This window comes from Coregonus clupeaformis, unplaced genomic scaffold (assembly GCF_020615455.1).
Source record: "Coregonus clupeaformis isolate EN_2021a unplaced genomic scaffold, ASM2061545v1 scaf0233, whole genome shotgun sequence".
In the NCBI taxonomy this organism is placed as follows: Eukaryota; Metazoa; Chordata; class Actinopteri; order Salmoniformes; family Salmonidae; genus Coregonus; species Coregonus clupeaformis.
In genome coordinates, this window is record NW_025533688.1 from 134,942 (window position 1) to 162,290 (window position 27,349).

General features: G+C 45.4%; 3 protein-coding genes, 3 non-coding genes and 2 pseudogenes across 7 annotated transcripts; 5 read left to right on the forward strand and 3 right to left on the reverse strand.

Moving 5' to 3' along the window:
* Positions 1 to 67: 67 nt before the first annotated feature.
* On the reverse strand, positions 68 to 9,662 carry LOC121561152 (OCIA domain-containing protein 1). 2 transcript variants are annotated; one of them, XM_045214306.1, is made up of 9 exons: positions 9,579 to 9,662; positions 8,426 to 8,510; positions 8,206 to 8,259; positions 7,028 to 7,075; positions 6,814 to 6,940; positions 6,643 to 6,730; positions 4,655 to 4,751; positions 2,441 to 2,605; positions 68 to 575 (listed from the first exon to the last, which is right to left on the reverse strand). In XM_045214306.1, exons 2-9 carry the CDS (start codon positions 8,496 to 8,498, stop codon positions 532 to 534), a joined length of 696 nt encoding a protein of 231 aa, XP_045070241.1. In that variant the 5' UTR covers positions 8,499 to 8,510; positions 9,579 to 9,662; the 3' UTR covers positions 68 to 531. The 2 variants fall into 2 exon arrangements, with proteins under 2 accessions (XP_045070241.1, XP_041729727.2); XM_041873793.2 differs by lacking the exon at positions 9,579 to 9,662 and adding an exon at positions 8,787 to 8,989.
* Positions 9,571 to 9,698, forward strand: LOC123484219 (annotated as a pseudogene).
* Positions 9,699 to 9,994: 296 nt separating this feature from the next.
* On the reverse strand, positions 9,995 to 14,096 carry LOC121540088. Its single transcript, XM_045214317.1, has 7 exons — positions 14,008 to 14,096; positions 13,580 to 13,916; positions 13,224 to 13,423; positions 12,800 to 13,110; positions 12,503 to 12,691; positions 11,590 to 12,056; positions 9,995 to 11,487 (listed from the first exon to the last, which is right to left on the reverse strand). The coding sequence occupies exons 1-7, from the start codon at positions 14,094 to 14,096 to the stop codon at positions 10,342 to 10,344; spliced, it is 2,739 nt and encodes a 912-aa protein (XP_045070252.1). The 3' UTR covers positions 9,995 to 10,341.
* Positions 14,097 to 14,415: 319 nt separating this feature from the next.
* On the reverse strand, positions 14,416 to 16,470 carry LOC121540693 (IgA FC receptor-like). Its single transcript, XM_045214318.1, has 5 exons — positions 16,114 to 16,470; positions 15,664 to 16,033; positions 15,424 to 15,511; positions 14,877 to 15,337; positions 14,416 to 14,703 (listed from the first exon to the last, which is right to left on the reverse strand). The coding sequence occupies exons 1-5, from the start codon at positions 16,425 to 16,427 to the stop codon at positions 14,416 to 14,418; spliced, it is 1,521 nt and encodes a 506-aa protein (XP_045070253.1). The 5' UTR covers positions 16,428 to 16,470.
* Positions 16,471 to 16,607: 137 nt separating this feature from the next.
* On the forward strand, positions 16,608 to 16,778 carry LOC121561166. Its single transcript, XR_005999156.1, has one exon. It is a non-coding gene; the product is annotated as a U1 spliceosomal RNA (small nuclear RNA).
* Positions 16,779 to 19,591: 2,813 nt separating this feature from the next.
* On the forward strand, positions 19,592 to 19,744 carry LOC121561171 (annotated as a pseudogene).
* Positions 19,745 to 22,570: 2,826 nt separating this feature from the next.
* LOC121561172 lies at positions 22,571 to 22,734 on the forward strand. Its single transcript, XR_005999160.2, has one exon. It is a non-coding gene; the product is annotated as a U1 spliceosomal RNA (small nuclear RNA).
* Positions 22,735 to 25,565: 2,831 nt separating this feature from the next.
* LOC121564663 lies at positions 25,566 to 25,729 on the forward strand. Its single transcript, XR_006000221.2, has one exon. It is a non-coding gene; the product is annotated as a U1 spliceosomal RNA (small nuclear RNA).
* Positions 25,730 to 27,349: the final 1,620 nt, after the last annotated feature.

Consider the following 27,349-nt stretch of genomic DNA (forward strand, 5'->3'; position numbering starts at 1 on the left):
CCTTTTGGCCACTAGAGGCCTCTATCATTCTCTATGATTGCAACAGACAAGACACGCAAAGACAACATTACGCATTCTGAAAACCTATTGGGTTTATTGACATGTTTTCAAAAGACAGAATCAGACAGACAATGGGAGAATCTCAATTGCATTTCCTTAATTCCTCGCATTCGGCAGGTCCCTAATAAAAATAAATAAAAAAACATTAGTAATTTAGCAGACTCTTATCCAGAGCAACTTACAGGAGCAATTAGGGTTAAATGCCTTGCTAAAGGGCACAGACAGATTTTTCACCTTTCGGTTACTGGCCCAACGCTCTTAACCACTAGGCTACCTGCCTGCCCTCTGACCTTCTCATCCAATGGGTTTTGAGAAGACGAGGAGAGAGGAAACAAGGAAAAGCAATTGAGATTCTCCCATTTAATAAATTGAGACCTAAATCATAGCAAAGCAACCACATGGGGTTTTGTAGGTATCGTTGCGCAATCAGCACTGCCAGTGATAACAGATGACGAGGTGGGATGGAGAGACTCACTCCTCCTCCCAGCTGTCTCCGTAGACATTCTTCTTCCCCGCTGAAAGAATGAAAGGAGCAGAGAATAGAGGAGAGGATGAAGGGACGATGAACAACATTATTATTTTCTCCTCTCTGGAAACGTTGCACCCTTAATGAACATGACCCTATTGGCTTGATTATCAGCTGTTGAAGACTTCTCTTCCTCAGTAACGCCTAATGAACATGACCCTATTGGCTTGATTATCAGCTGTTGTCAGACAAGTGGGTCTGAAGACTTCTCTTTCTCAATAACGTGCAGCCAATTCATACTAGATGAAAAGCCGGAATGGCATTTAAAATATTATAATAATAATAATAATACACATACTGGGAAACATTCTGTTCTCGCACAGACAAGTATCTGAACATGGGCACAGAGGCTGCGTCAAATGGCACACAGAAGCCTATAGGCTCTGGTCTAAAGTAGTGTACTATGTAGGGAATAGGGTGCCATTCTCTGGTCTAAAGTAGTGCACTATATAGGGAACAGGGTGCCATTCTCTGGTCTAAAGTAGTGCACTATATAGGGAACAGGGTGCCATTCTCTGGTCTAAAGTAGTGCACTATGTAGGGAATAGGGTGCCATTCTCTGGTCTAAAGTAGTGCACTATATAGGGAATAGGGGGCCATTCTCTGGTCTAAAGTAGTGCACTATATAGGGAATAGGGTGCCATTCTCTGGTCTAAAGTAGTGCACTATATAGGGAATAGGGTGCATTCTCTGGTCTAAAGTAGTGCACTATGTAGGGAATAGGGTGCCATTCTCTGGTCTAAAGTAGTGCACTATATAGGGAATAGGGTGCCATTCTCTGGTCTAAAGTAGTGCACTATGTAGGGAATAGGGTGGCATTCTCTGGTCTAAAGTAGTGCACTATAGAGGGAATAGGGTGCCATTCTCTGGTCTAAAGTAGTGCACTATATAGGGAATAGGGTGCCATTCTCTGGTCTAAAGTAGTGCACTATATAGGGAATAGGGAGCCATTATCTGGTCTAAAGTAGTGCACTATAGAGGGAATAGGGTGCCATTCTCTGGTCTAAAGTAGTGCACTATAGAGGGAATAGGGTGCCATTCTCTGGTCTAAAGTAGTGCACTATATAGGGAATAGGGTGCCATTCTCTGGTCTAAAGTAGTGCACTATGTAGGGAATAGGGTGGCATTCTCTGGTCTAAAGTAGTGCACTATAGAGGGAATAGGGTGCCATTCTCTGGTCTAAAGTAGTGCACTATATAGGGAATAGGGTGCCATTCTCTGGTCTAAAGTAGTGCACTATATAGGGAATAGGGTGCCATTCTCTGGTCTAAAGTAGTGCACTATGTAGGGAATAGGGTGGCATTCTCTGGTCTAAAGTAGTGCACTATAGAGGGAATAGGGTGCCATTCTCTGGTCTAAAGTAGTGCACTATATAGGGAATAGGGTGCCATTCTCTGGTCTAAAGTAGTGCACTATGTAGGTAATAGGGTGGCATTCTCTGGTCTAAAGTAGTGCACTATAGAGGGAATAGGGTGCCATTCTCTGGTCTAAAGTAGTGCACTATATAGGGAATAGGGTGCCATTCTCTGGTCTAAAGTAGTGCACTATATAGGGAATAGGGAGCCATTCTCTGGTCTAAAGTAGTGCACTATATAGGGAATAGGGTGCCATTCTCTGGTCTAAAGTAGTGCACTATATAGGGAATAGGGTGCCATTCTCTGGTCTAAAGTAGTGCACTATATAGTGAATAGGGTGCCATTCTCTGGTCTAAAGTAGTGCACTATGTAGGGAATAGCGGGCCATTCTCTGGTCTAAAGTAGTGCACTATATAGTGAATAGGGTGCCATTCTCTAGTCTAAAGTAGTGCACTATGTAGGGAATAGCGGGCCATTTGGGACACAGTCACTGACTCACCGTCCATCTTGGGGGCGGTCCTCTCTTGCCGGCCAGGCTCTGGTTTGAGCAGCGTCTCAGCCTTCTGGGTAAGCGTGACCTCATAGTTCTCTCGGTTCTTGTTCCTCAGGTGCTCGTACATGATGGGCTTCCTCCTGGGTTCCTCGTCATCCAGGAACGACTGGGCTGGAGGGGGCAGAGGTCAGAGGTGACGGGTCAGGAAAAAGAACACAAGCACTTTATTGGACAAATTCAGGTAGGCCCCACAGTTTGCTCCGGGGTGAAGTTTTCCCTAGGTGCAGATATACTGAACAAAAATATAACACGCAACATGTAAAGTGTTGGTCCCATGATTCATGAGCTGAAATAAAATATCCCAGAAATGTTCCATACGCACAAAAAGCTTATTTCTCTCATGTTGTGCACAAATTTGTTTACATCCCTGTTAGTGAGCATTTCCCCTTTGCCAAGATAATCCATCCACCTGACAGGTGAGGCATATCAAGAAGCTGATTAAACAGCATGCTCATTACACATGTGCAACTTGTGCTGGGGACAATAAAAGGACAAGTAAAATGTGCAGTTTTGTCACACAACACAATGCCACAGATGTCTCCAGTTTTGAGGCAGCGTGCAATTAGCATGCTGACTGCAGGAATGTCCACCAGAGCTTGTTGCCAGAGAATTGAAATTTCATTTCCCTACCATAAGCCGCTTTAGAGAAATTGGCAGTACGTCCAACCGGCCTCACAACCGCAGACCACGTGTAACCACGCCAACCCAGGAACTCCACATCCGGCTTCTTCACCTGCAGGGTTTTCTGAGACCAGCCACCCGGACAGCCGATGAAACTGTGGGTTTTCACAACCGAATCATTTCTGCACAAACTGTCAGAAAACGTCTCAGGGAAGCTCATCTGCGTGCTCGTCGTCCTCACCAGGGACTTGACCTGACTGCAGTTGGGTGTCGTAACCGACTTCTGTGGGAAAATGCTCACCTTCAAAATGGCCACTGGCACACTGGGGAAGTGTGCTCTTCACGGATGAATCTCAGTTTCAACTGAACCGGGCAGATGGAGTCACGTGGGGGAGCAGGTTGCTGTTGTGAATAGAGTGCCCCGTGGTGACGGTGGGGTTACGGTATGGGCAGGCATAAGCTACGGACAACGAACACAATTGCATTTTATCGATGGCAATTTGAACGCACAGAGATACCGTGACGAGATCCTGAGGCCATTCATCCGCCGCAATCACATTCATGTTTCAGCATGATAATGCACGGCCCCATGTCGCAAGGATCTGTACAGAATTCTTGGAATCTGAAAAATTTCCCAGTTCCATAATCTGCATACTCACCAGACATGTCACCCATTGAGCATGTTTGGGATGCTCTGGATCGACGTATACAACACCGTGGTGTTCCAGTTCCCGCCAATATCCAACAACTTCGACACAGCCATTGAAGAGGTGTGGGACAACATTCCACAGGCCACAATCAACAGCCTGATCAACTCTATGCGAAGGAGATGTGTCGCGCTGCATGAGGCAAATGGTGGTCACACCAGATACGGACTGGTTTTCTGATCCACGCCCCTATCTTTTTTTGTAAGGTATCTGTGACCAACATATGCATATCTGTATTCCCAGTCATGTGAAATCCATAGATTAGGGCCTAATACATTTATTTCATTTGACCGATTTCCTTATATGAACTGTAACTCAGTCAAATTTGAGAAATTGTTGCATGTTACGTTTATTTTTGTTCAGTGTAGATAGATATCTACTTGGAAATAACTTGTTTAAACATGGACATTGTCATTGAGGACAATTCTAAAGTAGTCAACTGGGTGGGACTTCCTATGCAACTGGCCTAAGATCAGTGTCTAGGGGCAACTTCACCCTCCGCTCGGTTCCTAGTAAAAACGACCCTGGGCTGCAGGGGAGAGACGTCCAAGATTACAGGTTAGAGGTCAGAGTTCAGAGGTTGGGCTGCAGGAGGAGAGGTGGAGGGGTCAGACTGAGGTTAATCAGGCAGTTAACTAGGAGGATCCCGTGGCGGTTGTCATGGTTAACGCTGTAGTTAGGTTACTACTTTTTTTTAATTTAAATTTTTTATATTTATTGAATATTTAAAACATACAATCTACTTGCAGTGAAGCCACTCAACAACTACATCACATTAGTCATCAAACAGACTCCCATCCAGAGTTAGGTTCCTACTTGCTGCCATGGTTACCTGGCATGTTGTAGTCGATGTCTGCAGCGGTGCGGCTGGTCTGTGCTGCTGGGGTGGGGGCGTCACTGTATCCATAGTCTCTGGCGTCGGGTGGGACCTGACACACAGAATCAAACGGGACACTTACACAGAGCACATGGTGTAGTACTGAGTGGAGCTCAGGTGGACACGGACTGATATGCAAACTGAGCCAGTGACTGCGGGTGTTGTGTTGTGGAGGCTTCCGTCACCCATCTCATCCTGCATCCAGGACAACACTCCTCAGTATCAGACGGATGCAGCTACTGCAACACTGGACTGGCCTGAGGCTGCAGGGGGAAACTGGACTGGCCTGAGGCTGCAGGGGGAAACTGGACTGGCCTGAGGCTGCAGGGGAAACTGGACTGGCCTGAGGCTGCAGGGGGAAACTGGACTGGCCTGAGGCTGCAGGGGAAACTGGACTGGCCTGAGGCTGCAGGGGGAAACTGGACTGGCCTGAGGCTGCAGGGGGAAACTGGACTGGCCTGAGGCTGCAGGGGGAAACTGGACTGGCCTGAGGCTGCAGGGGGAAACTGGACTGGCCTGAGGCTGCAGGGGGAAACTGGACTGGCCTGAGGCTGCAGGGGGGGAAACTGGACTGGCCTGAGGCTGCAGGGGGAAACTGGACTGGCCTGAGGCTGCAGGGGGAAACTGGACTGGCCTGAGGCTGCCGGGGGAAACTGGACTGGCCTGAGGCTGCAGGGGAAACTGGACTGGCCTGAGGCTGCAGGGGGAAACTGGACTGGCCTGAGGCTGCAGGGGGAAACTGGACTGGCCTGAGGCTGCAGGGGGAAACTCACTGTTCTGGACTGTGCTGACCTCTCTGTCTCCCATTCCATGTACCAGAATGCTGCCATTTGGCGAGGACATTCTCACCTTTACTGTTAAGGCGAAGCTGCAAGCTCTACCAACAAAAATATAATCTAGCACTCTGGTACCCTGCAAACCATGACCCATTTTGTATTCTACATCAGTCAAATGTTACGGAGTCCGTTGCCCATGTTGTGATTGGTTGCCGTTCATACAAGGATTTGTACATTGCTAGACATGACCGCCTTGTCGACCTGATAGCCAGCGAGGAGAGACCAACAGCACACATCCATAAACAGTCTTGTGTAACAGGAAGCTGGTTTGATTATGTATTTTCCTGTGTGTCAAATACACCATATAGTGTTGTTGTGGGGGGGCCAGGGGGGCTAGGCAGGCTAGGGGGAGGTGACAACAACTTTGGCAGAGCAGTTGGCTAGGTACTGCTCTGTTTCAGCTGTCGTGGGCTATATGGAGAAGGAAAGCAGTTGGCTAGGTACTGCTCTGTTTCAGCCGTCGTGGGCTATATGGAGAAGGAAAGCAGTTGGCTAGGTACTGCTCTGTTTCAGCCGTCGTGAGCTATTTGGAGAAGGAAAGCAGTTGGCTAGGTACTGCTCTGTTTCAGCTGTCGTGGGCTATTTGGAGAAGGAAAGCAGTTGGCTAGGTACTGCTCTGTTTCAGCTGTCGTGAGCTATATGGAGAAGGAAAGCAGTTGGCTAGGTACTGCTCTGTTTCAGCTGTCGTGAGCTATTTGGAGAAGGAAAGCAGTTGGCTAGGTACTGCTCTGTTTCAGCCGTCGTGGGCTATATGGAGAAGGAAAGCAGTTGGCTAGGTACTGCTCTGTTTCAGCCGTCGTGGGCTATATGGAGAAGGAAAGCAGTTGGCTAGGTACTGCTCTGTTTCAGCCGTCGTGGGCTATATGGAGAAGGAAAGCAGTTGGCTAGGTACTGCTCTGTTTCAGCTGTCGTGGGCTATATGGAGAAGGAAAGCAGTTGGCTAGGTACTGCTCTGTTTCAGCTGTCGTGGGCAGCCTAGCTGTTTGGAGAAGGAGGTGCTTTCTGTACTGTTGAGTGCCATGCATACAGGGACCTTAGAAATGTTTGGATCCATTTGTTATGTACATTTGATTGGTGGACTCGGAAAGTATTTAAATGTGTGTGTACCTGGCTCTGGGGGTCAGAGGCCTGGAACATGGGGTCAAAGGTCACCTGGTCGGGGTCACTCATCTCTGACTGGGGGCCCTGAGACGACCTGAGAGAAGAGGAGAGTGTGTGTGTGTGAGAGAGTGTGTGAGTGAGAGAATGTGTGTGTGTGTGTGTGTGTGTGTTACTGACTGTGCGTTGGGTCTGGTCCTCTGTCTCAGTGCTTCTCCCAGAGGGGAGTGCTCCAGCCTCTTGAACTTCTCCTGACAATGCTTCATGTACGACATCTTCCCTGCCAGGTAGCCACACAGCCCCGCAACTGGACACACACTGTGTTACCTTCTCATAATAACAACGCACACACACTTTATACACAAACACACACGTCTGTGTTCAGTGAACTCACAGGCCACTTTAGGGAGGGATCCAAACCTGGACGACGACGTCAGAGCTCCTAAAAGACAGGAAGGAACACAGGAGAGTCAGTCTTGAGGTCACCAGGGTTAAGACAGGAAGGAACACAGGAGAGTCAGTCTTGATGTCACCAGGGTTAAGACAGGAAGGAACACAGGAGAGTCAGTCTTGATGTCACCAGGGTTAAGACAGGAAGGAACACAGGAGAGTCAGTCTTGATGTCACCAGGGTTAAGACAGGAAGGAACACAGGAGAGTCAGTCTTGATGTCACCAGGGTTAAGACAGGAAGGAACACAGGAGAGTCAGTCTTGATGTCACCAGGGTTAAGACAGGAAGGAACACAGGAGAGTCAGTATTAATGCCACCAGGGTTAAGACAGGAAGGAACACAGGAGAGTCAGTCTTGATGTCACCAGGGTTAAGACAGGAAGGAACAGAGGAGAGTCAGTCTTGATGCCACTAGTCCAATTCATGGAAGAAAAGGCAAGTGTCGACCGGGTGGGTTGCAGACACTCCTCAAAAGTGCAACACCTGCAGCCCTCTGCAGCAAACACCTCCATCTTTTTGGCTGCTGTCTCTTCATCTGCAGCCCTCTGCAGCAAACACCTCCATCTTTTTGTCTGCTGTCTCTTCACCTTCATCTGCAGCCCTCTGCAGCAAACACCTCCATTTTTTTGGCTGCTGTCTCTTCATCTGCAGCAAACACTTCCATCTTTTTGGCTGCTGTCTCTTCACCTTCATCTGCAGCCCTCTGCAGCAAACACCTCCATCTTTTTGGCTGCTGTCTCTTCACCTTCATCTGCAGCCCTCTGCAGCAAACACCTCCATCTTTTTGGCTGCTGTCTCTTCACCTTCATCTGCAGCCCTCTGCAGCAAACACCTCCATCTTTTTGGCTGCTGTCTCTTCATCTGCAGCCCTCTGCAGCAAACACCTCCATCTTTTTGGCTGCTGTCTCTTCATCTGCAGCAAACACCTCCATTTTTTGGCTGCTGTCTCTTCATCTGCAGCCCTCTGCAACAAACACCTCCATCTTTTTGGCTGCTGTCTCGTCACCTTCATCTCGGATGGCACTTGTCATTAAGGTATCTCTAACTGGAAGCTACTATTCTATATAAGATCATACATGTACAGTCAGATATAGTGATGAGGGAAATGGAAGGTGGGCCTACCTCTATGGATGAGGCCTTGAGTGACAAGCATGCTGACCACTGAGAAGGGCACGGCTGTAGGAAGGGAGGGGAGAAACAAGGTTAGAATCACACGATGCATCAATACCTGCACCTAGAATGAATGATATCTTGAACGTGAACTTGACTCCTATCAAATATAGGCTCCTGTCAAATGTATTGATATTTTGTCTGTCTGTCTGTGTTACCCATGGTAACTTACATCTGTACAAGAAGCTCTCCTGGTTGCATTCTCTGAAGACTCTCCTCTCATCTTCTGTGGGGATGTAATCCATTCCTACAGGACTCTATATACACACACACACACACACACACACACACACACACACACACACACACACACACAGGTTAGCTGTCCCAAAACCGAACCTCCATTGATTTCATCAACACATATCCATTGAAGCAACCTGCTTTAATGTCAAGCATTCGAGCGCATCGAAAACGTTAGCTATCTAGCCTACACGAACTGCAGCTTGCTGGTAGCAGTAAGCATGCTAACAGACTGCAAGTGACAGGCTAGCTTGGGTAGTTTAGCTAGTTATTGTAGCAGCTTATGTGTTTACCTGTGCTTTGCCCTGTCGCTCTTCAGTGAATCCCGTCGACATTGGTGTCATATTGTAAAACTATGTCGGTCAACGTTGTCTTTCATAAAAATGTACAGCAACAACGTGAACAGACACACTCCCCGTATAGATTGTGTAAATGTTTGGTACAATGTCATTGCATGGAACGAAGCTGACCCGGAAGTAGTAGTAGCCATGGAACGGGAAGTTTGACAAGGACTTCTATTTTGAATGTTTTTCTTAGCAGTAAAATCGCATTCATAGAGGGACAGCATTATATGAGTACATTTATTCCAGCTCTTTTTTAAATCTAAATCCAGTTATCGAATTAACCCCGAGGTGGTGTGGTATATGGCCAACGGCTAAGGGCTGTTCTAACGCACGGCACAACATGCGAGGTCACGTTTCCTGCAGAAAACAAGCGTGAGGAAACGATACAAAACACCAGAACTATTTGGTGTCATTCGGTTGGCTGTGTGTGCACAAACGTGGTTTCAGCATTTTGGTACATCGCCTACTTTTGTGTAATCAGACGGACGTTCAGATAGAAAAAAAACGGTCAATAGAATTTCTACCGTGTTGCATGGTGGGAAAATAGTCGGACAGTGATATAATCTAGTTAAACAAAATGGATCGCTTTTCCACCGCTTTGTCCGTAACTGTATTCGTAAACGTCATTAAACCCTGGTCAATATGATGTGGTATTATCAGTAGTCGAAGTGGTAACCGTCAGCCAAAAACCTTTGCCCTGGAATGAGTTCCCCTCTAGCAACGTGTACAACTCATACTTACCTGGCAAGGGAGATACCGTGATCAAGAAGGCGGTTCACCCAGGGTGAGGCTCAGCCATTGCACTCCGGCTGTGCTGACCCCTGCGAATGGGCATGCGCCGTAGAGTAGTGCAATTGCCCCCGATCGTGATTGGCTGGAAGTTTTAATTATATGGTGTTTGTCAGTGTGTGAGAATTGCCCCTGATCGTGATTGGCTGGAAGTTTTAATTATATGGTGTTTGTCAGTGTGTGAGTTAAACATAATTAATTGAACTTCAGGACAGATTGAACTGATAGATGGCAATAACTGCTTCCATGCCTCCTATTTAGTTTTTTCCCAAGGAATTTAATGTTGTTTTGTGGCTTTACCTTTTCTACTAAAATATGTGCAAAATGATCTGATTTCATTGTGCTATTGGCACATTTCCTTACCTCAGTTACTTTATCTGTGTCTTTATGTTTTGATACATACAAATATAACCCCATTGTTCAATTCATTAATTGATATTCCACAACTGTTACTGTAGCACTGACCACTTTAATGAATAAAGTGCATGTATATTGGGGAACACTTATAAAAAACACAGCACTACAGTGTAGACAATATAAGTTAGACAATATAAAATGTCATAAAATCAAAGCCTATTTACCATATGTACAATGCAACCGTCCCATATTTACAGATTTATTACAACATATTTATATTACTACAACTTGTCAACAACAGAGGTGAAGTGTTCGTAGCTGCTGTACACTTTGTTGTCCAGACCTTTTGATGGGGACATCATATTTGTAGGGCAGAAACTCTTTTTTTTGTATTTTTATGTCCCTGGGTTGTTTGGCCACAGAGTGTACAGACAGGGAGATTTTGCACCCTTGACACTTTGGCTCCTACTTCTGAGGAGTGTTCCTTATGCTTCCGCTTGAATTGCGTAGCTCTTGCCCAGAATGAAGTACTACTACTGTGTGCTGTGCCAATTGTAGTAGGCATTTTGGGCAGAGTTGGAGGGACTGATTTAGGTGGACCATCAATCCCTGGATTTGCCTCACTAGCAGGCATTATGGGCCATGTGGAGGGGCCAGCAATTCCTGGGGTTGCTGTAGATGCAGAGAGGGAGGGCACAGGTCTGTTGATGGTAGAGGGGGCGTTGGGTTTTCTCACTGGTGGTGGCAGTAGCAAATGTGGCATCGGTGGCTGAGGCCGGGAGAGTGGTGCCATCATATCTGTCCTTCCCTTTAACACCTTGGTCCCTGCTGTGCTGGGTGTGGGCACATATTCCATCAGGTAGTCTGGTGGAGGGAGGACTGCAGGCTGATGTGGTGCTGGTGGAAGGTCTGCAGATGAGATGGAGGTGGTCTTAGTGATGGTGGAGGGCTGTTTTGTGGCGTGCAAGTTGAGGAGCCTCTCTTGGCGACGGATAAAGTCCTGCACAGTCTTGCTGTTAATCTTGGGTAGAGGAATGCCTGCTTTGCACAGGACTGGATCCTCCACTAAAATCCGGTGCTGGACTCGCTCGTACGCCTTCAAGAGGGTTCTCTTCACAGGACTGTTGCGAGAGCCTTGAGGTGAGCGCAACCACAACAGTTTCACCAGCGTGTACATCAGCCTGTTGTGCTGAGCACTGATGTCCTGTTGCGCTGGTGCGTAGCGCTTGGCCATCTTTACCCTCTGTATCAGAGCAGCGTCAACAAGATCGTCCCTTTTTGTGCGGCAGTAGAGGGTGTTGCCCCAGTGTGTTCTGTACAACTGGTTGAACTTTTGTGGCTGCTTGTCATGCTCCTCCACGGCATTCCAGGCTTTAAGGACCTGGTTTCTCTGCTCGGTGGTGAGTGACAGCTTTTCTTCTGCCAGGCCAATCTCCACCAGCACAGAGCAGAACATTTCCAACTTAGGAAAGCCAGGAAGAGGGTTTGGACTGCAGGCATCCTCCTGTAAAAGAAAAAGCCATATGAATGTGGTAAGTTCAAATATGTTGTCTTTTTCAGTAACTGGTGCATTGTGTTTCATTCTAGCAGACACACGGCTACTCACAAAGGCCGGAGGGTGAACAGTGGCGGTTTCGTCGCTGGTGAGTGTGATGTGGGGCAGGACGGCATCCAGCGCACGGTCGTGTGCCTCCACATCGCTCTGGTACGCCTCGTCTGCGTCATCTGGATCAGGCTGCCCAGGTCGGAGCACCTCCTCTTCTGGACCAGGTCCATCGTTGACAATGTCCTGAAGAGAGAAGGGCCCAGATTCCCCCGTGCTCTGGCTGAACAGGTACTCCAACCCGAGCAGCTCGTTGGAAGAGACATCAGCAGGGGCCCGGAAATTCTCCTCCACAGTCTCTCCGAACAGCTGCTGACAGCGAGCGTTGAGGCGATCAATCAGCGGCGCCGAATAGGTCCTGTGGTGCCGTCCTTTGCCACCAAACACGGCATCCCCGCTCCTGTCAGAGTTCCACCGTGCAATGCCACTGATCAGGTAAACCTGATAGGGCCGTGCTGCACAGTGGGGACCTGAAAATCAAAATTGAAGGTATTATACAACAGTTAGTTCCACTTTTTCAACTAATTAGTTTGATTGGACAATGGGCATTCCATGAGTTCCTATATTGAGCGTTACTGCACGGGGACTTTTAACTACATGTATCACTCCGCTTTACAGGTGTTCTAATAAATGTTTTGTTTGTGTTGCTTGGCAAAAGTCAAGTCCGAAGTCCAGTTGCAGATCTTTTTGTGTTGGCGGAGGAAAATAAATGATTAAAAAAGAAACAAATCATAATCTGTTGTGGCTTATTACTGTTAACTAATAAATGGCAATTGTAGAATGGTTGTATTAAAGCTATATCCAAATCACAGCTGTGATATATTCAGTACAATCGCACCCCCTCTCCTGTCATTATTGCTTAATGACAGGGTCACATATTTAATTTGTTACAAGTATAGAGAATACACCTGTGTACCTGGAATCATGTTCGGCAGAGCTTTGTGGAATCCTTCCAGGCTGTTGCTTCCACGCAGACATTTGTAGTAGGGTAGGTCCACATTGTTAATGGTTGTGGTACGCGCCACCCTATACATGTTCATGTCTGGTGGATCCTGGATGCACTCCAGGTGTCGCTGCTGGCCTGCCCACATCTCATCAATGGCCTCTGTAAATACATACATACATGCATGCATACAGTGAGTTATGTTCACTTTGTATGCAACTCTATCCGTATCAATGTTGTAATAACTTTTTTGAATGAGGTCTTTTATACCAGGTGTTTTGAAAAGGCTCACTCCGCTCTCGTCCAGCCCTGCGGGACCTTTCAGCTCCTCAATGGCCAGATGGATGAGCCGGAATGTTTCCTGAGCTCCCAGTGTGACCCTTCGCACGTGGTGTTTGAGGTGCTCCCTGGTAATGTAGAGGCGGACAATATCCTCATCTGACACAGTCATCAGCGTTGCCGGGTCCTTGGCTCTCATGGCCTTGATGAGCAGCTCCAGGTCTGAGCGGTTATAGGCCAGCACTCCCCCAGCTAGCGCAGACTTGAATGCAGCATACTTGAGTGGGACTCTGTGCGTATGGCTGCATCAAACCGGTGGATCCAGTGAAAGATGTCCAGACGCACAACCATCCCGTTGTCCACCCAAGGCTGGAACAAAATCCCCAGCGCTGTTGGGCCCTGCGCACGGCAACACCCACGGTCCACGTATATCATTTTTGGGACTGGTTGATTGGCCAGCCGGAACCTCTCCATGACCCCAAGGCACATCGGTTTCAGCTTCTCTGTGGACTCCTCACAGGTCAGCACAAATGAAACTATCTGGGAGTGCTCGTTTCCGATGCTGGTGAACCACTCAGCTGAGCCTCCACCCTCCCCAGACAGCTTCTTCACCACCTAAAACATGTCAGGTGTGCATAATGAGATAACCTGTTAGATTTTATTGATATGTGATTTTTCTTAATCACTTTACAACAATGTGAAAATGGGTTCAATTTAAAACTTAATAAAAAACCAAACAATACTGCAAGACGTTTTGCATGATTTACATACTTTCTTGGTGGAATCCATTTTCAGCACAGTGCCAAAAGTGGAGAGGATCTGGCTCCGGTAATCCTGCACGTTGTTGGCCTCCGCCAGCAGGAAGGCGTGGCGCAGGAGCCGCGCGGAGGGGAGCTCTCTTGGAGGAGGTGGAGCCTGGAAAGTGTGCCTTAGTGCAGAAACGATCCCTCCAGGTTTCACGACAGTCATGAGGAGTGTGGTGTACAGGTCCTTACGCTGAAGGTACTCTTCAACGTGGTTCTCCTGTATCTGCCGCCACACCTTGACCATGGTGTTCCCTTCCGTCCGGTCCCTCAGAAGGCGCACAACAGTCCTATCCACGCCACGCCTATAAGTAGAGTCACAATCAATATGTTCAGGTGGATTTGAGTGACACTTCCAGGTCTGTCAAACGCACACATTATGTTCAGTATACTCACTTGCTGGTGAGGATGGCAGGGAACATAGCTTGGTGAGCCTCGCTAAGCTGGGACAAAATAGCGGCACCCCACGCAAGCCACCGACCCATTGTGCCACCTTCTCCGCTTCTGGCCGCTTTTACATGGTCCACAGCACAGGACCTCAGTGAGCATGGTGTACCAGGTGGACACGTCACAGATGTGACGTACCTAAAGTACATATGGGGAGAAAATCTTATTTAAAAAAAGGCCAATAGCAGGATATGGCTTTCTGTGCTCTTTTTTTGTCTTGCATGTTTACATACATAGTAATAAACTAATGTAAAAACTCTAACAAAGGTGAAGTGAGTTATACCCGGTGGTGATAGCCAGACTTGTAGAGGTGCACGTTCCGTCCTCTACCCAGACACTGATCCCCTCGAGGACACTTCAGGGAGTACCTCCACACTCCAACAGGACGCCACACAAAAACACGACTCGAAAAAACTGTTGTGGAGTTGGCGGGGCACCCCTGACGTAGCCGGGAGGTTCTTCTGGGTAAAACCACATGCGGTCCGATTTCATCACCCGTCGCCTCCTGAACAGACCACTTTTGTCCTTATAGATTTGAACGGGTGTGAACAGCCCTCTTTCATTGTGGTCTTTGAGCCAGGAAATGTCTGCAGATGGGATGCCATTGGGGTTTTCCCACAGACGCACCCAACCCTCTAGCTCCACCTGCAACACACAACACATACAAAACACACTTAGTTATTACTTATTATTTTACATTACTTTGGTTAGTACAAATGAATGTCAAAACATACAACCAATTAAAAAAAAAAAAAAAAAACATGTTAAACAAATTGTTCTCCTTGACATTGTTTGCATATAATGTGAATTTTACTTACAGGGGAGTCACTCAGAGGTGATTCCGTGGGAAAAGGCTGACCCTCATGATCCTGTGCTGTGGACGGGGACTCTGTGAGTTGGCCAGGGGGCTCGGGCTGTTTGGGCCGGACAGGGGGCTCGGGCTGTTTGGGCCGGACAGCGGGCTCGGGCTGCTTGGGCCGGACAGCGGGCTCGGGCTTCTTGGGCCGGACAGCGGGCTCGGGCTGCTTGGGCCGGACAGCGGGCTCGGGCTTCTTGGGCCGGACAGCGGGCTCGGGCTGCTTGGGCCGGACAGCGGGTTCAAGCTTCTTGGGCCGGACAGGGGGCTCGGGCTTCTTGGGCCGGACAGGGGGCTCGGGCTGCTTGGGCCGGACAGGGGGCTCGGGCTTCTTGGGCCGGACAGGGGGCTCGGGCTTCTTGGGCCGGACAGGGGGCTCGGGCTGCTTGGGCCGGACAGGGGGCTCGAACTGTTTGATTGTGTCTGTGGGAATTTTCCAAACAAAGTTGTTTTGTATAATTTTTAAATTTTTTACGGTTTCATGTCTGTTTACTCTGTAACTCCCCTACCTTCAACAGCCTGGCTTGCAGCTAACAGTTCACTGTCGTCCCCTGGCCATGATGAAGGATCACACTTGGAGGTGCTTGCCTGCGGTTGCTGGACAACAAAATTTATTGTAACTATATAGATTTTATGATGTACCAGCTTTTAATTATCAAAAGCAAACAAAAACATTTAGTGATTAAAATATCTCTAATATGAAAATAATTTACCATGCTATTCTGCTCTTCCCATTACATACAACTTACTTGCTCCTTGTCAACAATATATTTCCTGAACCGCTTCATCTGCACACTTGTGATGTGGGTCACTGGTGTGTGCAGCCACCTCCTCACAGAACTGTATGCTTTCTTTATTATCTCCTTCTCCTCCTCACTGAATAGCTCTGGCCTGTCCTTTTGGGTGGGGTACTTGCTGTAGAGAGTCCACATCTCCTGAAAGGTGCTTTCCTCAAACCCTCTCTGACCGTAAATACACCTGTCGATGTTGGCCTCCAGGAGAATGCAGACTTGTGGGAAACTCTCTGCATATTCATTGAGGTAGTCTTTCACTCCCTGGTTCACTCTCTCTCCCTCCCTATGTTGAGTGGTCTCCTCTGATCTGTGCTTGTCAAGTATACTGCCATTTATTATAAGCATGCCATTAAAATTGTATAATAAATGCATTGCCTCCAATGGTATTAAATATAATATACTTACTACTTCAAGTAGCCCACATCGTTTTCCACAAGCCAGTGAAAAGATGCGTTTTCATACTGGCCAAATGGTATCACCAGCTTTCCCAGGCACAGCTGACGCGAAGGAGTGTGGATACCCTCCGCTCGAAGGAGCTTCTCTGCATGAGCCAAGGCTGTAGCCTGGTTCCGCAGCTCCTGTGGAGGTTTGGGAAAGAGCATCCTTTTCTCCCGATAGTAACGGGCCTCTTTTGTCGCCACCAATACGGCCTGCTGACGATATGGAGGGGCATCTGGGTTGATTACGCGGATTACTGGGCTCGCCATCTTCATTGACATACAAAACTGACAGTGACAGTAAACTCAGCAAGATCGTAACAGTGGGTCTCGACGATCCAAGAGAAAAACTAGACCAGTAATGAGCGAAAGTCGGGTCCAAATACGGGGCTAATGCGATTTTTGCGAGGCTGCTAATGAGATTTTTTTTCAAGTGACGCAAGCGACTGTAAACAGTTACGCGTTCTGATTGGTCTAGAGTCTACAGTGACTGTAGACTCTAGACCAAACAGAACGCGTAACTGTCTACAGTCGTTGCGCTACTGTAGACTCGACGTCTGCGAATTTCCCAAATGTGGAAATCTCGATTGCATAATTTCTGGTAGTGGGGGACTGCGTTCGCGCTCTCCCCTGATCTTGTTGTTCAAAATAATGAGAGAAGTAATGTCCACTGTGTGCTGGTCCGAGTGTTTACTCCGAGTGCTGTGGAGTTTCGTGTTGAAAGGACATTTATCAGCTTCTCCCTTTTCTTCCTCATCAGATGAATGGTTTTAGAAATTAGGATCTATTTCAAAGCAAACTAAGGCCTTATAGATACATCTTCTGAAAACCCCAAATATTTGTGATCTGTTATTAAAAGCACTGGTGATTATGCCTGTCATGTCCTGATAATGTATAGGCCTACTGGTGAATGGATCGTCTTGCGCCCTCTGACAGAATCTAGATTGAGGTGTTTTATTTGCTACATAATTAAGTCATTTATAGAACAGTATGCCATTTAATCCCACAATAAATAATAGATTACTGCTCATTGTAACAGAATGATCAGAATTAAGAGGGAGAAAATGGATTGAATGACTTGGAGAATCACATTCACTTTAAAGGTGTGCCTAAAGTTGAAATGTCCCGAATACAGATTTAGAATGTTAATTTGGTCTGCTTTGATTTTATATCGTGGGACATGGAATCGGTCTATATCACCGAGGCTCTTCCACTTTGTATAGTGTATCCACCTCTCATTCCTCGACTGTGGAGTGGCCGATGACGTCATCGCCCCACCTTAAGGATCGCTTAGGTAGATTTATTTGACCGTTTAAAACACAATACAACCACACATGTGGAGAATGCATTTACGATCATCGAGAATGACACAAAAATAAGATTGAAAACGTATTTCCATTGTGGTCCTCTTAAATGTTTTTCTAAACATAGTAGGGCTAAGATCCACATAACACAACAAAGGACAGGAGAACATTATCATAGTCTAGAGCCTTACATACTGACATGGAAAATAAACCATTCTATTGGTCCATCATTAGCCAGCTTTAGACATTCTTTCTAAATGAAGTTCTGGTCGACATGGCTTTGAGTTGCTGTGATAGTTTGTTCCACTCAACAGCGGTAAATAAAAGGTGTTCTTACCAGATAGACTCTTACACTATCAATACTTTTTGATGTCCAAGCTAGGAATTAAAATGTTTGGTTTATCTTTGTTAAAACCTTTAGGGCCAGCAGTGTGGCTTGGCAAGGTCGCGTTCAGAGTACGCATGGCTCTCGACCTTCGCCTCTCCCGAGTCCGTAGGGGAGTTGCAGCGATGGGACAAGACTGTAACTACCAATTGGATATCACGAAATTGGGGAGAAAAAAGGATTAAACGTTTTTAAAAATTATAATAATAAAAATAAAAATAAACTATAGGGCCATATTCTCAGCAGTCAGGTACCTATCCAATTCACACCCAAGGTAGCTGACTGAGGTTTTTGGTGTGACCACTGAGTTGCCCACTTTCACACCAAAACCAGGGGACCTTGCAACCTTTACTCTGGAACCAAATAAGATGGATTCTGTTTTTCCAAGATGCAGACAAAATGTGTTATCTGAAAGCCATTTAGTGATATTGGATAACTCTGCAATAAGGAATCATAAACAATAGAGTAGGACTGGCAAATAAATCCTTAGTTTTGGGGTTATGCTCAGGTAAAAAATTCTGGCTAATCTATACTTCCATATTTCCAAATCCTATTCTTGAAGATCAAGGGGTATAACATGTATTGGAATGACTGGACTTCTGATAGACTTTTGTTTTTAATGTAAAGATATAATTTAATCGTATTATTTTTTGTAGTAGAAAGCGATGGGTTAGAAGAGGCCTACATAACCAACCCATGAAGTAAAATGTAACAGCCATATATGGCCAGCTATGTAAACTTTAATGTTGGGTTATCCTGCAATAGATTTTTGTTCAATTAGTAACATACATTCTGAGTGGCGCAGTGGTCTAAGGCACTGCATCGCAGTGCTAACTGTGCCACTAGAGATCCTGGTTCGAATCCAGGCTCTGTCGCAGCCGGCCGCGACCGGGAGACCCATGGGGCGGCGCACAATTGGCCCAGCGTCGTCCAGGGTGGGGAGGGAATGGCCGGCAGGGATATAGCTCAGTTGATAGAGCATGGCGTTTGCAACGCCAGGGTTGTAGGTTCGTTTCCCACGGGGGGCCAGTATAAAAACATGTATTCACTAACTGTAAGTCGCTCTGGATAAGAGCGTCTGCTAAATGACTAAAAATGTAATTGTCTTCTTCTGATGCATTTTAAGAGGAAAGTAATCTAAAAGTAACTGAATGTAATCAGATTACGTTATTGAGTTTGGGTAATCTAAAAGTTACTGATTACAGTTTTGGACAGGTAACTAGTAACTAACGGATTACATTTAGAAAGTAACCTACCCAACCCTGGTCTTGCTGTCGATGAAGTAGCTGGCTACTGTTTCTCCTCCATATCTGGGGGTCGTATGCCACCCTGTGGTCGATGGTGGCATCATATTTTACTGAGCGCAGAAAACAAGCGTGAGGAAACGATGCCTACAATGTCTGGAACGATACAAATCACCAGAACTATTTGGTGTCATTCGGTTGGCTGTGTGTGCACAAACTGGTTTCAGCATTTTGGTACATCTCTTACTTTTGTGTAATCAGACGGACGTTCAGATAGAAAAAAATAGGTCAATAGAAGTTCTACCGTGTTGCATGATGGGAAAATAGTCGGACAGTGATATAATCTAGTTAAACAAAATGGATCGCTTTTCCACCGCTTTGTCCGTAACTGTATTCGTAAACTTCATTAAACCCTGGTGGATATGATGTGGTATTATCAGTAGTCGACGTGGTAACCGTCAGCCAAAAACCTTTGCCCTGGAATCAGTCCCCCTTTAGCAACGTGTACAACTCATACTTACCTGGCAAGGGAGATACCGTGATCAAGAAGGCGGTTCACCCAGGGTGAGGCTCAGCCATTGCACCCCGGCTGTGCTGGTTCCCAAATGTGGAAATCTCGATTGCATAATTTCTGGTAGTGGGGGACTGCGTTCGCGCTCTCCCCTGATCTTGTTGTTCAAAATAATATGGAGAGAAGTAATGTCCACTGTGTGCTGGTCCGAGTGTTTACTCCGAGTGCTGTGGAGTTTCGTGTTGAAAGGACATTTATCAGCTTCTCCCTTTTCTTCCTCATCAGATGAATGGTTTTAGAAATTAGGATCTATTTCAAAGCAAACTAAGGCCTTATAGATACATCTTCTGAAAACCCCAAATATTTGTGATCTGTTATTAAAAGCACTGGTGATTATGCCTGTCATGTCCTGATAATGTATAGGCCTACTGGTGAATGGATCGTCTTGCGCCCTCTGACAGAATCTAGGTTGAGGTGTTTTATTTGCTACATAATTAAGTCATTTATAGAACAGTATGCCATTTAATCCCACAATAAATAATAGATTACTGCTCATTGTAACAGAATGATCAGAATTAAGAGGGAGAAAATGGATTGAATGACTTGGAGAATCACATTCACTTTAAAGGTGTGCCTAAAGTTGAAATGTCCCGAATACAGATTTAGAATGTTAATTTGGTCTGCTTTGATTTTATATCGTGGGACATGGAATCGGTCTATATCACCGAGGCTCTTCCACTTTGTATAGTGTATCCACCTCTCATTCCTCGACTGTGGAGTGGCCGATGACGTCATCGCCCCACCTTAAGGATCGCTTAGGTAGATTTATTTGACCGTTTAAAACACAATACAACCACACATGTGGAGAATGCATTTACGATCATCGAGAATGACACAAAAATAAGATTGAAAACGTATTTCCATTGTGGTCCTCTTAAATGTTTTTCTAAACATAGTAGGGCTAAGATCCACATAACACAACAAAGGACAGGAGAACATTATCATAGTCTAGAGCCTTACATACTGACATGGAAAATAAACCATTCTATTGGTCCATCATTAGCCAGCTTTAGACATTCTTTCTAAATGAAGTTCTGGTCGACATGGCTTTGAGTTGCTGTGATAGTTTGTTCCACTCAACAGCGGCGGTAAATAAAAGGTGTTCTTACCAGATAGACTCTTACACTATCAATACTTTTTGATGTCCAAGCTAGGAATTAAAATGTTTGGTTTATCTTTGTTAAAACCTTTAGGGCCAGCAGTGTGGCTTGGCAAGGTCGCGTTTCAGAGTACGCATGGCTCTCGACCTTCGCCTCTCCCGAGTCCGTAGGGGAGTTGCAGCGATGGGACAAGACTGTAACTACCAATTGGATATCACGAAATTGGGGAGAAAAAAGGATTAAACGTTTTTAAAAATTATAATAATAAAAATAAAAATAAACTATAGGGCCATATTCTCAGCAGTCAGGTACCTATCCAATTCACACCCAAGGTAGCTGACTGAGGTTTTTGGTGTGACCACTGAGTTGCCCACTTTCACACCAAAACCAGGGGACCTTGCAACCTTTACTCTGGAACCAAATAAGATGGATTCTGTTTTTCCAAGATGCAGACAAAATGTGTTATCTGAAAGCCATTTAGTGATATTGGATAACTCTGCAATAAGGAATCATAAACAATAGAGTAGGACTGGCAAATAAATCCTTAGTTTTGGGGTTATGCTCAGGTAAAAAATTCTGGCTAATCTATACTTCCATATTTCCAAATCCTATTCTTGAAGATCAAGGGGTATAACATGTATTGGAATGACTGGACTTCTGATAGACTTTTGTTTTTAATGTAAAGATATAATTTAATCGTATTATTTTTTGTAGTAGAAAGCGATGGGTTAGAAGAGGCCTACATAACCAACCCATGAAGTAAAATGTAACAGCCATATATGGCCAGCTATGTAAACTTTAATGTTGGGTTATCCTGCAATAGATTTTTGTTCAATTAGTAACATACATTCTGAGTGGCGCAGTGGTCTAAGGCACTGCATCGCAGTGCTAACTGTGCCACTAGAGATCCTGGTTCGAATCCAGGCTCTGTCGCAGCCGGCCGCGACCGGGAGACCCATGGGGCGGCGCACAATTGGCCCAGCGTCGTCCAGGGTGGGGAGGGAATGGCCGGCAGGGATATAGCTCAGTTGATAGAGCATGGCGTTTGCAACGCCAGGGTTGTAGGTTCGTTTCCCACGGGGGCCAGTATAAAAACATGTATTCACTAACTGTAAGTCGCTCTGGATAAGAGCGTCTGCTAAATGACTAAAAATGTAAAATGTAATTGTCTTCTTCTGATGCATTTTAAGAGGAAAGTAATCTAAAAGTAACTGAATGTAATCAGATTACGTTATTGAGTTTGGGTAATCTAAAAGTTACTGATTACAGTTTTGGACAGGTAACTAGTAACTAACGGATTACATTTAGAAAGTAACCTACCCAACCCTGGTCTTGCTGTCGATGAAGTAGCTGGCTACTGTTTCTCCTCCATATCTGGGGGTCGTATGCCACCCTGTGGTCGATGGTGGCATCATATTTTACTGAGCGCAGAAAACAAGCGTGAGGAAACGATGCCTACAATGTCTGGAACGATACAAATCACCAGAACTATTTGGTGTCATTCGGTTGGCTGTGTGTGCACAAACTGGTTTCAGCATTTTGGTACATCTCTTACTTTTGTGTAATCAGACGGACGTTCAGATAGAAAAAAATAGGTCAATAGAAGTTCTACCGTGTTGCATGATGGGAAAATAGTCGGACAGTGATATAATCTAGTTAAACAAAATGGATCGCTTTTCCACCGCTTTGTCCGTAACTGTATTCGTAAACGTCATTAAACCCTGGTCGATATGATGTGGTATTATCAGTAGTCGACGTGGTAACCGTCAGCCAAAAACCTTTGCCCTGGAATCACTCCCCCTCTAGCATCGTGTACAACTCATACTTACCTGGCAAGGGAGATACCGTGATCAAGAAGGCGGTTCACCCAGGGTGAGGCTCAGCCATTGTACTCCGGCTGTGCTGACCCCTGCGAATTTCCCAAATGTGGAAATCTCGATTGCATAATTTCTGGTAGTGGGGGACTGCGTTCGCGCTCTCCCCTGATCTTGTTGTTCAAAATAATGAGAGAAGTAATGTCCACTGTGTGCTGGTCCGAGTGTTTACTCCGAGTGCTGTGGAGTTTCGTGTTGAAAGGACATTTATCAGCTTCTCCCTTTTCTTCCTCATCAGATGAATGGTTTTAGAAATTAGGATCTATTTCAAAGCAAACTAAGGCCTTATAGATACATCTTCTGAAAACCCCAAATGTTTGTGATCTGTTATTAAAAGCACTGGTGATTATGCCTGTCATGTCCTGATAATGTATAGGCCTACTGGTGAATGGATCGTCTTGCACCCTCTGACAGAATCTAGATTGAGGTGTTTTATTTGCTACATAATTAAGTCATTTATAGAACAGTATGCCATTTAATCCCACAATAAATAATAGATTACTGCTCATTGTAACAGAATGATCAGAATTAAGAGGGAGAAAATGGATTGAATGACTTGGAGAATCACATTCACTTTAAAGGTGTGCCTAAAGTTGAAATGTCCCGAATACAGATTTAGAATGTTAATTTGGTCTGCTTTGATTTTATATCGTGGGACATGGAATCGGTCTATATCACCGAGGCTCTTCCACTTTGTATAGTGTATCCACCTCTCATTCCTCGACTGTGGAGTGGCCGATGACGTCATCGCCCCACCTTAAGGATCGCTTAGGTAGATTTATTTGACCGTTTAAAACACAATACAACCACACATGTGGAGAATGCATTTACGATCATCGAGAATGACACAAAAATAAGATTGAAAACGTATTTCCATTGTGGTCCTCTTAAATGTTTTTCTAAACATAGTAGGGCTAAGATCCACATAACACAACAAAGGACAGGAGAACATTATCATAGTCTAGAGCCTTACATACTGACATGGAAAATAAACCATTCTATTGGTCCATCATTAGCCAGCTTTAGACATTCTTTCTAAATGAAGTTCTGGTCGACATGGCTTTGAGTTGCTGTGATAGTTTGTTCCACTCAACAGCGGCGGTAAATAAAAGGTGTTCTTACCAGATAGACTCTTACACTATCAATACTTTTTGATGTCCAAGCTAGGAATTAAAATGTTTGGTTTATCTTTGTTAAAACCTTTAGGGCCAGCAGTGTGGCTTGGCAAGGTCGCGTTTCAGAGTACGCATGGCTCTCGACCTTCGCCTCTCCCGAGTCCGTAGGGGAGTTGCAGCGATGGGACAAGACTGTAACTACCAATTGGATATCACGAAATTGGGGAGAAAAAAGGATTAAACGTTTTTAAAAATTATAATAATAAAAATAAAAATAAACTATAGGGCCATATTCTCAGCAGTCAGGTACCTATCCAATTCACACCCAAGGTAGCTGACTGAGGTTTTTGGTGTGACCACTGAGTTGCCCACTTTCACACCAAAACCAGGGGACCTTGCAACCTTTACTCTGGAACCAAATAAGATGGATTCTGTTTTTCCAAGATGCAGACAAAATGTGTTATCTGAAAGCCATTTAGTGATATTGGATAACTCTGCAATAAGGAATCATAAACAATAGAGTAGGACTGGCAAATAAATCCTTAGTTTTGGGGTTATGCTCAGGTAAAAAATTCTGGCTAATCTATACTTCCATATTTCCAAATCCTATTCTTGAAGATCAAGGGGTATAACATGTATTGGAATGACTGGACTTCTGATAGACTTTTGTTTTTAATGTAAAGATATAATTTAATCGTATTATTTTTTGTAGTAGAAAGCGATGGGTTAGAAGAGGCCTACATAACCAACCCATGAAGTAAAATGTAACAGCCATATATGGCCAGCTATGTAAACTTTAATGTTGGGTTATCCTGCAATAGATTTTTGTTCAATTAGTAACATACATTCTGAGTGGCGCAGTGGTCTAAGGCACTGCATCGCAGTGCTAACTGTGCCACTAGAGATCCTGGTTCGAATCCAGGCTCTGTCGCAGCCGGCCGCGACCGGGGAGACCCATGGGGCGGCGCACAATTGGCCCAGCGTCGTCCAGGGTGGGGAGGGAATGGCCGGCAGGGATATAGCTCAGTTGATAGAGCATGGCGTTTGCAACGCCAGGGTTGTAGGTTCGTTTCCCACGGGGGGCCAGTATAAAAACATGTATTCACTAACTGTAAGTCGCTCTGGATAAGAGCGTCTGCTAAATGACTAAAAATGTAAAATGTAATTGTCTTCTTCTGATGCATTTTAAGAGGAAAGTAATCTAAAAGTAACTGAATGTAATCAGATTACGTTACTGAGTTTGGGTAATCTAAAAGTTACTGATTACAGTTTTGGACAGGTAACTAGTAACTAACGGATTACATTTAGAAAGTAACCTACCCAACCCTGGTCTTGGTGTCGATGAAGTAGCTGGCTACTGTTTCTCCTCCATATCTGGGGGTCGGATGCCACCCTGTGGTCGATGGTGACATCATATTTTACTGAGCGCAGAAAACAAGCGTGAGGAAACGATGCCTACAATGTCTGGAACGATACAAAACCCCAGAACTATTTGGTGTCATTCGGTTGGCTGTGTGTGCACGAACGTGGTTTCAGCATTTTGGTACATCTCTTACTTTTGTGTAATCAGACGGACAGTCATATAAATAAAAAAAGTCAATGTATATAGAATTTCTACCGTGTTGCATGATGAGAAAATAGTCAGACAGCGATATAATCTAGTTAAACAAAATGGATCGCTTTTCCACCGCTTTGTCCGTAACTGTATTCGTAAACGTCATTAAACCCTGGTCGATATGATGTGGTATTATCAGTAGTCGAAGTGGTAACCGTCAGCCAAAAGCCTTTGCCCTGGAATCAGTCCCCCTCTAGTAACGTGTACAACTCATACTTACCTGGCAAGGGAGATACCGTGATCAAGAAGGCGGTTCACCCAGGGTGAGGCTCAGCCATTGCACTCCGGCTGTGCTGACCCCTGCGAATTTCCCAAATGTGGAAATCTCGATTGCATCATTTCTGGTAGTGGGGGACTGCGTTCGCGCTCTCCCCTGATCTTGTTGTTCAATATAATAAGTGGGAACTAATGTCCACTGTGTGATGGGCTGAGTGTTGGCTCTGAGTACTGTGGAGTTCCGTGTTGAGAAGGTTTATCAGCTTCTCCCTTTTCTTCCTCATCAGATGAATGGTTTTAGAAATTAGGATCTATTTCAAAGCAAACTAAGGCCTTATAGATACATCTTCTGAAAACCCAAAATATTTGTGATCTGTTATTAAAAGCACTGGTGATTATGCCTGTCATGTCCTGATAATGTAGAGGCCTACTGGTGAATGGATCGTCTTGCGCCCTCTGACAGAATCTAGATTGAGGTGTTTTATTTGCTACATAATTAAGTCATTTATAGAACAGTATGCCATTTAATCCCACAATAAATAATAGATTACTGCTCATTGTAACAGAATGATCAGAATTAAGAGGGAGAAAATGTATTGAATTACTTGTAGAGGCTTGTAGCTTTAGAGGAGTTTAGTTCAGACAGTCTCTTGACAACTTCAGCCTGAGACACTGCAGTAACGGAAAAGGCTTCTGCTTGTACACCAGAGGAGGCTGGTGGGAAGAGCTACATTTTAGTCATATGCTCTTATCCAGAGCGACTTACAGGAGCATTTAGGGTTAAGTGCCTTGCTCAAGGGCACGTCGACAGATTTTTCACCTAGTCGGCTCGGGGATTAGAACCAGCGACCTTTCGGTTACTGGCACTACGCTCTTAACCACTAAGCTACCTGCCGCCCTATAGGAGGACGGGCTCATTGTAATGGCTGGAATGGAATAAATGGAACGGTATCAAACATATGGAAACCATGGAAACCACATGTTTGGCTCCGTTCCATTAATTCCATTCCTCCTATATTCTCCTCTGTTGAACACCCATCTGGTAGTAATAACCCGACCCTCCCCATACACTCCAGAACACCCATCTGGTAGTAATAACCTGACCCTCCCCATACACTCCAGAACATCCATCTGGTAGTAATAACCTGACCCTCCCCATACACTCCAGAACATCCATCTGGTAGTAATAACCTGACCCTCCCCATACACTCCAGAACACCCATCTGGTAGTAATAACCTGACCCTCCCCATACACTCCAGAACACCCATCTGGTAGTAATAACCTGACCCTCCCCATACACTCCAGAACATCCATCTGGTAGTAATAACCCGATCCTCCCCATACACTCCAGAACATCCATCTGGTAGTAATAACCCGATCCTCCCCATACACTCCAGAACATCCATCTGGTAGTAATAACCTGACCCTCCCCATACACTCCAGAACATCCATCTGGTAGTAATAACCTGACCCTCCCCATACACTGCAGTACAACCGGGTAGCTTCAATCAAATTTGAGCCAACTGTTGCGAGAAAGGTGTTGAGATTGTCAGCCTGACCCCCCCCAAAAAAAAGTGAGTTCGATCCCCCGGGACCACCCATACGCAGAAAAATATGCACGCACGACTGTAAGTCGCTTTGGATAAAAGCGTCTGCTAAATGGCATATTATTATTATTATTATTATTATTATTATTATCTTCAGTCACCTGACTGGCTTTGTTCCTTAGGGTTCCTGTGTCTAGTGAAAGCATATGGTGAAACAGAACACTTCAGTAGG

What these genes read in the sequence shown, in the direction of transcription:
- LOC121561152 (XM_041873793.2), bottom strand. Translation starts at nt 8,837, where the DNA reads ATGACACCAATGTCGACGGGATTCACTGAAGAGCGACAGGGCAAAGCA. An exon ending in TCAAGGCCTCATCCATAGAG is followed by an intron (nt 7,076 to 8,205) that starts GTAGGCCCACCT and finishes CCTGTCTTTTAG; the next exon opens with GAGCTCTGACGTCGTCGTCC. An exon ending in GACCGCCCCCAAGATGGACG is followed by an intron (nt 576 to 2,440) that starts GTGAGTCAGTGA and finishes TCATTCTTTCAG; the next exon opens with CGGGGAAGAAGAATGTCTAC.
- LOC121540088 (XM_045214317.1), bottom strand. Translation starts at nt 14,096, where the DNA reads ATGGGTCGGTGGCTTGCGTGGGGTGCCGCTATTTTGTCCCAGCTTAGC. An exon ending in CCTGCCATCCTCACCAGCAA is followed by an intron (nt 13,917 to 14,007) that starts GTGAGTATACTG and finishes CTCTACTTATAG; the next exon opens with GCGTGGCGTGGATAGGACTG. An exon ending in TCTGCCGAACATGATTCCAG is followed by an intron (nt 12,057 to 12,502) that starts GTACACAGGTGT and finishes TTTGATTTTCAG; the next exon opens with GTCCCCACTGTGCAGCACGG.
- LOC121540693 (XM_045214318.1), bottom strand. Translation starts at nt 16,427, where the DNA reads ATGTCAATGAAGATGGCGAGCCCAGTAATCCGCGTAATCAACCCAGAT. An exon ending in ATATTGTTGACAAGGAGCAA is followed by an intron (nt 15,512 to 15,663) that starts GTAAGTTGTATG and finishes TTTGTTGTCCAG; the next exon opens with CAACCGCAGGCAAGCACCTC. An exon ending in TGCAAGCCAGGCTGTTGAAG is followed by an intron (nt 15,338 to 15,423) that starts GTAGGGGAGTTA and finishes AAATTCCCACAG; the next exon opens with ACACAATCAAACAGTTCGAG.